Source organism: Brienomyrus brachyistius, chromosome 2 (assembly GCF_023856365.1).
Source record: "Brienomyrus brachyistius isolate T26 chromosome 2, BBRACH_0.4, whole genome shotgun sequence".
In the NCBI taxonomy this organism is placed as follows: domain Eukaryota; kingdom Metazoa; phylum Chordata; class Actinopteri; order Osteoglossiformes; family Mormyridae; genus Brienomyrus; species Brienomyrus brachyistius.
In genome coordinates this window covers 5,806,955-5,818,223 of record NC_064534.1, presented here as the reverse complement: position 1 = coordinate 5,818,223, position 11,269 = coordinate 5,806,955, and the positions used below count along the sequence as shown (strand labels likewise).

Here is an 11,269-nt window from a genome sequence, read left to right as displayed (position 1 = left end):
GGGGAGGGGGGTTGTCACAGCACAGGGTCAGCCGGATTGCAGGGCCCCTGGTGCTGGGGGTTAGGGGCCTTGCTCAGGGACCCACAGACATTACTGCCCAGGCTGGGGCTTGAACCGACGACCTTCCAATCATAGATACAGAGGCCTGCCCTGCCCAGTCACACACGACCTGCAGCATCTCATCAGCGTTTTCTAATTATATCAAACACATTAGGTTTCCGGGATAGGCTCCAGACCCCCCCCGCGACCCAGTAGGACATGCGGTTTGGAAAATGGATGGATGGATGGACATTAAGCTTCATCGTGTTTTAGCTACTTTTTAATTCACCTAAAAACAGGAAAGTTTAAGGGCAAGAAAGCGTCAAAAGCAGGCTTTCAGAGCCTGTCCATCTCCTTCAGCTTGGCGTTCAATGAAATCTAATTTTTCAGCTAATACAATTGTATTGTTGTAGCTGGTCTGTGTCCCATTGGCTGATCCAAGAATCAAGCCTCCGATTGGTAATTCCAGATGGCAATATCGCCATCATCGCTGCAAGAGGCCAGCAGCCCCGCCTCCTTGGGATGCCAGGAGACGCAGTTGACGTCCTGTCTGTGGGCTTGGGGCACATGGGTAGACAGGAAGAAGGTGGGCTGCTGGGGATCCGAGGCTGCATCCTCCCTGAACACACGTATGCTGTCATCTCCACAGGCAGTGGCCAGCACCCCTGTCAGTCGGCACCTACGGGGGCGTGACAAAGCCCAATTTTCACTAAAGGATCCTTCTCACTCTACATAGGTGACAATGTGCATAGGGAGGAAAAATGAGACCCAATGTGGTTCCATATTTGAAGTCACAGGATGCAAACTGCTATTCTGCCATACAAGAAGCCCAAACACAGTAACTGTCTATCAAAATCGAGTTTTGACCAAAATCAGGTCTCTTAGGCTTAGTTTCATCTTCTGATCATACATCTTAATTCAATTGTGCTCTGTTCTGAAGAAAACATGATCATTTACCTACCAGTTAACCATAAAGGAGGACACTATGGTGCTTTCAGTTTCAGTGTCAGCGTAGTTAGTGTTTTGCCTTTGTAGGGCAGTATATATACAGCCAAAGACTATTATCCATATTTATAGGTGTGTCTGTTCATTATGCTCTTGATTCTTCCACGTGAACCAAATCGGAGTAACTGAACAGCTGTTAAAACGGGTGAAACAGGCAGCATCGGAGATGGCTGCTCACCAGGAGACGTCGTACACGGTCCGGCTGTGGAAGCCGGACAGAGTGCAGATACATTTCCAGGCCGGATCTGACCCACCGCTCTCCGTCCCTGTGGACACACGGGAAATGCACATCACACACCTCACTGCCCATTCCCTAGGCAACCGTTGCCTCGGAAAACTACAGAGGAGTGACTCCCAGCATCCATCACGACCTCTCCAATACACCTTCAGGTACACGTTTTCAATTTCTCTGACGACACAAACCAAATGAAACAAAAATGACTGTTAAACATCCCCCCCCCGACCCCCACCAGTCACATCTTCAGGCTGGTTTTCCCTCCAGATCTTCACAGTCTTGTCATCGCTGCAGGAGGCCAGCCGCTGTCCGCTGGGGTCGAAAGACAGGCTCCACACGGTGGACGTGTGTCCCTCGAGCGTGACTTTGCACACCCAGTCGTCGTCTTCCTCCTGGTACAGACGCACTGTGTTGTCGTAGCTGGCCGACGCCAGAAGCTGGGGGGGTCAGGATATGATCCAACCAGAACAGGGCACAGACAGTACAATTCAGTAACAGAATAAGAGCAAAACCCACAACAGTGGCACCAATAATCCACGTCGAGAACCGTCTTATTACATTTACTGTAGCTACTATATTATTATTATTACTATGATTGGGGGGGGGGCGGACTGAGCATGCTCAAAACAACAACAAAAATGTGATCAGTAAGGGACGGGGGAAGGTACCTCCCTGGTGGGATGCCAGGTCACATGCTTCACGTCCTGAGTGTGAGTGTTCACTACACTGACACAATCATACTCGTCCTCCTCGTCCACTGAGAGAGAGAGAGAGAGAGACCCGTGTCACTGCTAGGATGGGATGCCATGTGGCTGCAGAGCTCTTAAAGGGATGCTGCTCACACTTGTTACCGAGAACAAAAGAGGCCACCTCACCTTCCCAAACCCACACGCTCTTGTCCCGGCTACAGGTGGCCAACAGGTTGCCTGACGGGGCCCAGGCAACACACTTCACCTCATTCTCGTGGCCCTCCAAGGTTGTGACAATCTGTGGGGGGGGGGGGGGGTAAGGGGGTGGCAGAGGTCAGCGAGCATACATGCCAAGGGAGACCTCGATGGAAGATGTGTAGCTCTTGCTCCAATCCTGCACGTATACCTGGTCACTCACTGGAAGCTCAGCCTAGCTGCACTTACATCCAATCGACTTGACAGCCATATGTTTGTAATGTGCTATTTGCTTCACTTGTATGTTACTCTGGATGAAAGTGTCTGCTAAATATATAAATGCAAGTGTAAATGGGAGAGAGGATGACATGAGGACAGACTGGGGGAGGAAGAGGAAAAAGGCATAGAAGGAAAAAGGAAATTCTCTTGGTTTTATGCATCCACAAACAAGGGAAAGATGAGAAGGGCATGGAGGAGGAGTAGAGTAGCTGGACTGAGGACAAGTAGACTAAAAACAAGGTTGTAACTAAGAGTTGAGGAGGACCCCTGCAGAAAGTGAACACTGATCTTTGGCTACACTTCTTTATGTACCTCAAAGTCATCCTCTTTTCTTCTCCAGATACAGGCTGTGGCGTCAAAGCTGGCGGAGGCCAGATAGTTCCCACAAGGGGACCAGGAGACCTTCCTGACTGTGCGTTGGTGTCCATCTTGCAGGACAGCCTTACATGCCCAGGAATCCCCTACCATGGGACCACAAAGAGCAAAGGAACAAATTAGCCTGATGTGTTATTTCCTCTGTATTCCACCCAAAACAACATCTCTGTCACGGTTACCAAACATGTCTGTAAAAGGGTGATGGGTGACCTTAGTATGACACGTGATGCTAAGCTGCCTTGTGTTCATAGGTGAAAAACGTTTTTAATTTAAGGTGTTTCATGAAAACGTCCGTATAAGTCGCACAACTTTCCTATAGCCCCCCATTAGCTGAATGCGGAGCCTTTTGGGAAGCGTCGTTACGGTCCACAAAACTTCTGTAGATATACAAAAATGTCTATATATCGCTATCATTTCTGTCATCACCGTTATCTTCTCAGACATATTCCCCCCAAACCGTATGCATGCCTGCACATAGCTAATTTATTCCTGCTAAATAGCCCTTTAAAACGATTAAAACCAATGGCAATAACGTGGTGCTTGCAAAAGACGTTAAAACTCTATGTAACGTTAAAAGTCAACCAGGCTTGCAGACGCTGTACAGGCAATAAACTTATGGGTGGTCGCAGTAGCACTAATGAAGACCTTACCTTCCTTGCCCCATATTCGAATCGTCCGATCGCCGCCACATGAAGCCAGCAGGGTGCCGTTTGGGCTCCACGCCACATACCAGCAGCGCGAATCCGGATGGGCGGTGAACCTACACAGCAACTGCAACGCGTCCTTCATGTTCGCAAAACGCAACGCCAGCGCACACAGACAGACTATTCGGCCTGCTAAGATCCTTAAAAGCAGCAAACAAACACTAGAACTCCGTTATAAACCTGTCAAACTACAGGTCACAACTCCCACTTACCAAACCACCTTTCGAAGTGCATTGTGGGAGATAAATAAACTAAATATTTCTGTGCGTATACCCATGTAATTCGCCTTTTAAAAGGCATATCGTGTGAATTTTCTTATATTTTCATTATTTGCTTTCGTAATAAATGATTTGTTTTATGCCGTCCTCATCTTTGAATAAAACTCATTCTCCCAAGATGCCTTTCACGACGTGCATAGCCGTGACGCACGCGCTCGATAGTACGTGAAACGGATTGCGTCACTCGCCAAGAACAGGAAGGAAGCGGAATTTGCCTTTTGTGTTTTGTTTTAGCTGGAAGTAATTCGAAGCACTAGTTATTAAATCTTAATTTAACAAAGAAATTCTTAAGAAACGTATCCGTTGTCATTGTGGACTTACCTTGGCCTGACACGGGTCTGTTATATATTGTAGTGTGTTAACTGACAGGTAGTTTTCCGGCCGGTTTTTCCTGTGCTGTTTGGGCCCGTGTTTGGGTTCTGACTAAAGGATAAATTGTTCCTTAAATCGATTAGCGAAGATCACAACAGTCAGATCGTGTGTCGTTAATGTAAATACTAATTACGTTTAATTGAAATATTTTTAACGTCTCCGCCACCCTGTTTAACTGTACATAGGAGTGTTACAGATTAGGTCTTGTAAAAGGACGCTGTCAAGGCTGTAGGGGGCTTCGGGAAGGATGTACGCCCCACCGGGAAGCGCTCTCCCTGGGACTCGGCGCAGACGCGGCCCGGGAGGTACGGCGCTGCCCAAGCAGCCGGAGCGCAGCCTGGTGTCGGCGCTACCCGGAGCCCTGTCCATCACGGCGCTGTGCACGGCGCTTGCCGAACCCGCCTGGCTCCGCGTCCACGGTGGGACGTGTCCCAGGCAGGAGCTCGGGGTGGCCGACGTGCTTGGATACCTGGACCCGAAGCTTCTGGAAGGTACGGTGCATGTCGTTCTGTATTATCTACTGTCGGGGTGGAGGATAGGGAGCTCAGTAAGTGTACGTTGTCATGTGACAGTGAATTAGAACTGCTGCAGTAAATGATCAGTAATACGTCCGGCCGTCTATAGCGAACCCCAAGCTGTGTTAGATGTATATATACGACGCGAGCCAAAACACGTGAGAGATGCTGGCCGCCTGCAGGAGGCGGTAACGGTGCACAATACCTGAGTGTCTTAGTTAATGCTCACAGCATAGCGCGGTATCCTGTGTCCATAATGTATAATCAGCATCAGCAGAGTAGTGATACCTGTCACCCCGACCCGGTCTAGTGTTCCTGCGTGAGTAGACGGCACTGTAAGTGTACTGATCCAGCTGCCAAATGTTCTCATGTAGCAAACGCTGGGAGCTTTATCTCTGTTGTGCTCTTGCTTTCAATGACTCTCCGTTTGATTGTTACATCGTTTTCTGATGCCTTGTCCTCCATGGGAGTAGAGCTTTAACATTAAACATCCAAGTGCAGTCGGCAGTTATGATCAAGAGACCATTCCTGGCAGCCATGTTTGTGATCTTAAATAAGTGCATTTGAGGTTATTTTTGGAGATGCACTATAAAATTTGTTATTTGGTTGCTTTAGAGGGCAGTTGATTGAGTCAGAGTGTGAAACTTCAGCGCAGCTCTCATCTCCGGGTGCCAGGATTTCTAAGCCAAGTGTGGAGAGGACAGCAAGGCATGGGCGAGTCCCACATTAGCTGATGTCACACGCCGATTCCTCCGCCCTCATGTGACTGATTCACTGCTCTTCTTCAGACTTCTGCGTAAACCACCAGACCGTCCTCCTCCTCCGGGTCATCGCTGCCTTCTGCTTCCTGGGCATCCTGTGCAGCCTGACCGCCTTTCTACTGGATGTCTTCGGGCCCAAGCACCCAGCGCTGAAGATCACTCGCCGCTATGCGTTTGCACACATCCTGACCGGTACGGGGAATATCGACTTGGTCGTCCTGTGTCGGGCAGGCAGGCAGGCTGGGCTGCCGTCGTACCAGGGACGTGTGATTGTGACAAGGGCTTTCAAGGTGTCAACAGGTTGTGCTTCTCAATCAGCAGCTTTCTGAAACTTCCCCCCATCCATAATTCTTTGTGAAAGGGATCCATCCATAGTAAAAATGATACCTTATCGTGTTTTAAGGACATCCAGAATGTCTCCTTGAGGACCCCCCAGGCATTCCATACATTCATTCGTTTTTGCCACCAAATAGTTTGGTCAAACTAATAATGTGATCTTCAGGTCCGTCATTAAAGCAGCTAAGATGAAATATACACAGAGGCAGCCTGTAGGTAATTGGGGGCAAATTCAGGAACTGCCGCTTCCCTTTACTCGGCACAGACATGTGGCCCTGCGGCTGTTGCTGTAAGTGCCGCTGAAATTGCCCTTCCCTGAGAATGTGAAACTCGGCCTGTAGTAACGAGTAAAACGTCCCATACGCACGGGTAGCTTGTAGAGTTGCAAGCTGAGCAAACAGATTTGCGATTAAAGTCCATCTCCCCTCGTGAGCTGATCTTGCCCATTGCCTGCATACAGAAATCTGCATGGAGAACTGGCTCACTAATGGGTATTGACAGTATTCACAGTTTGCTGGCTTCATAAAAGCATGACCATTGTCTTTGTGTTATATAATGCTTGCATGCCCAGGGGCGGCTTGACTGCCACTCAAACCCCAGAGGATATTTTTTCTCTCCTTACTAGGGAGTTTTTGGTCAGTCTCCTCCTCTGTCTTCTGCCATTCTTTCTCTTCCATTTTTCTCCTGTCTTGTGAATCATTTATTATACTTAAACTAATAATGTATTACCGCACATTTCGGGCGACTGTGTTGTGAAAGGCGCTGTATAAAAACAAGTCATATTGCATTGTGCCCGCCTGCCCTTTCCCTACCCAGTGCTCCAGTGTGCCACCGTGATCGGCTTCTCCTACTGGGCTTCGGAGCTCATCCTGTCCCTCCAGCAGCAGCACAAGAAGTACCACGGTTCCTTGGTCTACGTCACCTTTGCCATCAGCTTCTACCTGGTGGCAGGAGCGGGCGGAGCCTCCATCTTGGCCACAGCTGCCAACCTGCTGCGGCACTACCCCACGGAGGAGGAGGAGCAGGCTCTGGAGCTGCTCTCAGAGATGGAGGACAGCAACGAGGCCTTCCCGACCGACTACGACCTCGCCAACCAGTTCCAGCCACCGCCCGCCTACACGCCGTAGGGCCGGGCGACGGCCTCGCCATTTTACAGCTCTGTAAATTTCGCTGTTGCTGTTGATGCTCGTGCACACACACAACAAATGCTGTTTCATGCACAGATCAGGAGTCCACTGAACAACTACTTACTAGCTTTTGTTTTTCTTACCCTGCTTAGCACCACACACACACACACACACACCTTCATGTTGTTAGCAGGCCCTTTTAAGATATTTGTATGAGGAAGTCATAATCACCGCGATGCAGAAGCACTCATCTTAGAAGTACTTAACCCGTGTGTCAGTCTGTGGTTGTTTTTCTCACGTCCTGAGGGAGGAGTGTTATCGGCATCTGTGAGATGCTGCCGTACTTTGCAGCATTTCCTCCGCCACATTTTCTCGCGGTTTGCTCTTTAACATTCCTACGATGACCTCTCTGAGCAAGCATGGCGTGACTTCTGGCATGCCGGAGGCAATGGGAGGGGCAAGGATTTATTTAAAATTTTTGTTTTAAAATTTTATGGCCTCCTTGGCATGTAGCTGTAGCTTGTCTCAGAGGGTGAGGCTGGGTAGGGGAACACGGTCAGCAGTGTTGGGCCTGAGGTTGGGCTGTGCCATTAAATGTTTTTTTTTGTAGCTCATAGGAGGAGAATTTGGGGCTTGGTGGAATCATGACCTATAGGTGCCCTTCCAGCTGCCTGCCGCACCTGGGCCACAAGTTCATCGCTTTCTGAACCTAGCTGTCTGGCCATTTGTTTCCCAGTGTTCCAGAGTGTTCTGGAAACCTGGGAAATACAGACCTCCTTAAAGTCTGGGGCTGGGAGCTTGGTAGCAGATGACAGGTCTTTCGGGCTTGGGTGTCGGCTGGCCCTGCCAAATGGAGGCGAGTGAGGTGGCTTGTGGGACTTTGAGTCCACCTCCGCTGGGCCCCTTTTATTATTATTATTATTTTTTTTTTTTACATTTTTTGGTCTTAAGTTTTAAATGTTAGATGTGGCAAAAAGCGTGACTCTGAAATAACTGCATGCTGTCCAATAATAAAACGTTGAATTGACTTGTATTTAATTTCTTGGATCATTAGGTGTTTTAAGCGAAGCGATGTCTGCTGGTTTCCCATTGTCGTATCACCCTGAAGCTTTGACACATCTGAACGACTGCAGACCAGTTTTGGCACAGGCAGTGACAATGGGGCCTTTCCCACAAAGCACCTGATCAATTCTTTCTAAATGTTAATCCTGTTTTTTAATGTGTGTATATATTTTCTCTTTAAAAGAATTTCGAGTTTCAGTGGTTTTATAATCCAGTAAGAATGCCTTCAGCATTACGTTTCAGTTTTAGGCAAATGCCAGTGGATGAAAAATGCATTAAACACGTCACTCAAATCTACAGTCAAAGGACTGTTAGACAGACCCAGTCCCTGAAATGGTTACCTGCACTCTTATTGCCTGTTATATACGTGTGATAATTTTCTTTTTTTAATCTCTGTGGGACAGAGAAGGTGCATGAAACTTGTCAGGTGTAATGCTGAAGATCCGTATTGTTTGACAGTCCATCATCCGATAATTTATCCTGTTCTAATGTGGTCCAGATGTTGATCAAATAATGGTTTAAATTTGTTTTTATTTTCCTTTTTTGTGATCTTTTTATCGTTGCTATGTTTCTGATGTTAGTATGATTGTAAAAGTTGGCGGCAAAGTTGATTTGTGAACAGTGACCCATAAAGCATTTTTTTTGATTATACTGGGACCGGCAGCCTCTGTTTCACATTGAATGAATCGCTCATGTTTCTATCACAGTGTCCTAGTGCTCCTCCATGTTTCTGTCCATGTGGCCTGTTTCCTTTCACCGAAGCCCACCAAGACAGACAGCGTTTTCATATCTTCACACCCACATTTCATGCCACCCATGTTCATTTTTCAGCGAATTAGCTGTTCATCAAGCCCTTGGTTGGTTTAATTGGGTGTATTGATGTTGGAATAAAATCTATGTGGAATTACATGTGAGAACGGGTGGGATTTCTCTGAGGAGAAGTTGAAAAAAATTCATAATGGCTCCTCTGCATACTGCCTGCAACCTCCTTAGACAGAGAGGGTGGAGTTACCTTGTAGATCCATTACTTCTGCTCACTACATAGAAAGATAAACATTTAATGGGAGAAGAGGGTGTAGGTCTGGGTTTTCTATTAAGAAACAAAACATGAGGAAATATGTTTAACCCTTAAGCTTATTGTAAACCTATAATTCATATGATTTTCTGTCCAGATAACATGATATTATGTAATAATGTATAATGATTTGTATCGTATTGTGAATTTGAAGGTTATACTGATTTTTAAGAGTTAAGATCAGAAAATCATAGTTTAAAGGGATGGTCTCTTTGTCACACACACACACACACACACACCCCAGCATTTTATAACCCACATAATTTCTTTTGGACATTACACAAGTAGTCTTAATATCTCCACAGAATTTATCATATGAAAACAATAGTGGAATGCTCCCAAAGTTTCAGGAAATGGTTCCTGTGAATCTGTGAAAGTGAATTGGTGTCTCTAAATTCCTCCAGTATACGAAGGTGTATATGTAGGTGTGCGTGTGTGTGTGTGTGTGTGTAAGTAATTATTACATTGTGGAGATTAGATTTCCCCACAATTTGATAAAAACTGTAACATTTTGCCTGTGACATTTTTTTTGATTTATAAAAATCTGTGACTGCAATCAAAAAACTAAAATAACCAAAAGTCTTGCATTTTTTTTAGTTACTTATTGTTAAGGTTAAGGCTGGGTGGGGATAAGGGTTGTTATTGCTGGGATTAGGGTTTTGCCCATAGAACAGAATGGAGAGTCCCCACAAAGATATGAATACGTGGACTGTGTGTGTGTGAGTTCGTCCTATGATGGACTGGCATCCTGTCCAAGGTGCTCCTTCCCTTATGTCCTCTGCTTTATGCGATAGCCTCCGCGGTCCCTGCAAGAATACCTGTACAGAATACGCAGAATGGAAGATGGATGGCAGAATGAATGTGTAAAGTATCTAGAAGATCAGAGCGAATGGTTCCTTCTCCTCGGGCAGTATGTGGCTGGGCTTCTTACCTGCACTTGGCTGCTTCTGCTCATGAGACCAAAGGGAAGGAGGACAAGCCAAGGTCAGAGGAGAGACAGTGCTTCAGAGCTGCTGCGTCTGCTGGCTACAAAACCACGTGAAATTCCTTTCCAAATGAGGACATTAATGAAGACATTAGCAGCTGAACTAGCAGAAAAACTAACAGCACACAGATTGGTGTCCATGCTATTGCGTCAAGGTACTGCGAACCGATAGAAAAAAGGCGTAGACTTATAAGAGGAACAAAATGATGGTGAAAGTGCCTGTTTAGAATGTAGCCATGTTCACTGACCTTCTGTGTCTCTCGGTCTATGGTGTCCCATGCAGTCGTCTGCATCTCACAGTCCATGGCATGGGGGCGTTTTGTGCTGCATCTTGGCTTTCTGCCCCCCCCGAATCACTGCATCATGAAGACTGTTGTGTCAGACTTACCCCCCCCCCCCATAAATTATAGCAGCACTCTAACTAATGAAATGGTTTGAGTCCAGCCACTAATATGGAGCCATTAAATGAATAAAGCTACTTCCCTCTCTAATGAAATTGAAGGCCCTGTCTCTTTGGAAAGGGGGGACAAGTTGTATTAATATTCATGAAGTCCCCCCACCCCAACTCCAGTCATCCTCCGCGACGCACCCCCTCTCTTCGACCAGAATGCGTCTATCCATGCTGGGAGAGCAGGGTCCTTCCTGGACATTCTGCCTCTTGTCACGGTGCTGTGAGCATAGGCTCCGGTCCCCTTTCCATCCCTGAGAGGGGCGACGTCGCACAGCAGGATGGCCGAGATGGTGACTCGGTCACCCGCCTTTCTTCAGTCCCCAGGAAAACATCTATTTTCGTTGATGACATCTGGGCAGGTTGGAAGTAGGTAAGGTATCACGCTTCTAAATATGTTCAATATCTGAAAGACGGTATTTGTAAGATAATTTTCATGCACTAGTATAAGATTTCTGATTTCATGTCATTGTGTGTGAGAAATGTTGTATTGTTTCAGGGATTCAAGGAAAAAATATTCCAAAATATACAAAAGACACCATAGATGCATGAAGAATTGGTGTAACTAGTGTGTTGAAAAAAAATCTGTATGATGTATTTCATTCTGCCTTTATTGTATTTCACATTAGTTTTTATAGCGGTATTTGATACAAACAGATTTTTGTTGCCTTTAATTTTTGCAGCAGCTCTTCAAACTCTTTTTTTGTCATTTGATTTGGGTTATACTGTCTTGCTGTAAAGGGAAGAGAGACAGTTTATCCTTTAACACGGCGTGAGGAGAAGGTGAAG

At 46.6% G+C, this 11,269-nt stretch overlaps 2 protein-coding genes across 2 annotated transcripts; one reads left to right on the top strand and one right to left on the bottom strand.

The window, feature by feature from the left end:
- Positions 1-301: 301 nt before the first annotated feature.
- Positions 302-3,739, bottom strand: ciao1 (cytosolic iron-sulfur assembly component 1). The gene is made up of 7 exons (XM_048980014.1): positions 3,468-3,739; positions 2,755-2,903; positions 2,155-2,266; positions 1,948-2,036; positions 1,515-1,716; positions 1,223-1,310; positions 302-718 (listed from the first exon to the last, which is right to left on the bottom strand). Exons 1-7 carry the CDS (start codon positions 3,604-3,606, stop codon positions 484-486), a joined length of 1,014 nt encoding a protein of 337 aa, XP_048835971.1. The 5' UTR covers positions 3,607-3,739; the 3' UTR covers positions 302-483.
- A 248-nt stretch (positions 3,740-3,987) lies between these two features.
- tmem127 (transmembrane protein 127) lies at positions 3,988-8,623 on the top strand. The gene is made up of 3 exons (XM_048980023.1): positions 3,988-4,662; positions 5,475-5,639; positions 6,600-8,623. Exons 1-3 carry the CDS (start codon positions 4,419-4,421, stop codon positions 6,908-6,910), a joined length of 720 nt encoding a protein of 239 aa, XP_048835980.1. The 5' UTR covers positions 3,988-4,418; the 3' UTR covers positions 6,911-8,623.
- Positions 8,624-11,269: the final 2,646 nt, after the last annotated feature.

Excerpts from the sequence above, each read along its gene's own strand:
- ciao1 (XM_048980014.1), bottom strand. The coding sequence starts at position 3,606 with ATGAAGGACGCGTTGCAGTTGCTGTGTAGGTTCACCGCCCATCCGGAT. Across the intron at positions 2,037-2,154 it reads GAGCGTGTGGGTTTGGGAAG|TGGACGAGGAGGACGAGTAT; the intron begins GTGAGGTGGCCT and ends TCTCTCTCTCAG. Across the intron at positions 1,311-1,514 it reads CCAGCCTGAAGATGTGACTG|GGACGGAGAGCGGTGGGTCA; the intron begins GTGGGGGTCGGG and ends GTGTGTCCACAG.
- tmem127 (XM_048980023.1), top strand. The coding sequence starts at position 4,419 with ATGTACGCCCCACCGGGAAGCGCTCTCCCTGGGACTCGGCGCAGACGC. Across the intron at positions 4,663-5,474 it reads GGACCCGAAGCTTCTGGAAG|ACTTCTGCGTAAACCACCAG; the intron begins GTACGGTGCATG and ends GCTCTTCTTCAG. Across the intron at positions 5,640-6,599 it reads GTTTGCACACATCCTGACCG|TGCTCCAGTGTGCCACCGTG; the intron begins GTACGGGGAATA and ends TTCCCTACCCAG.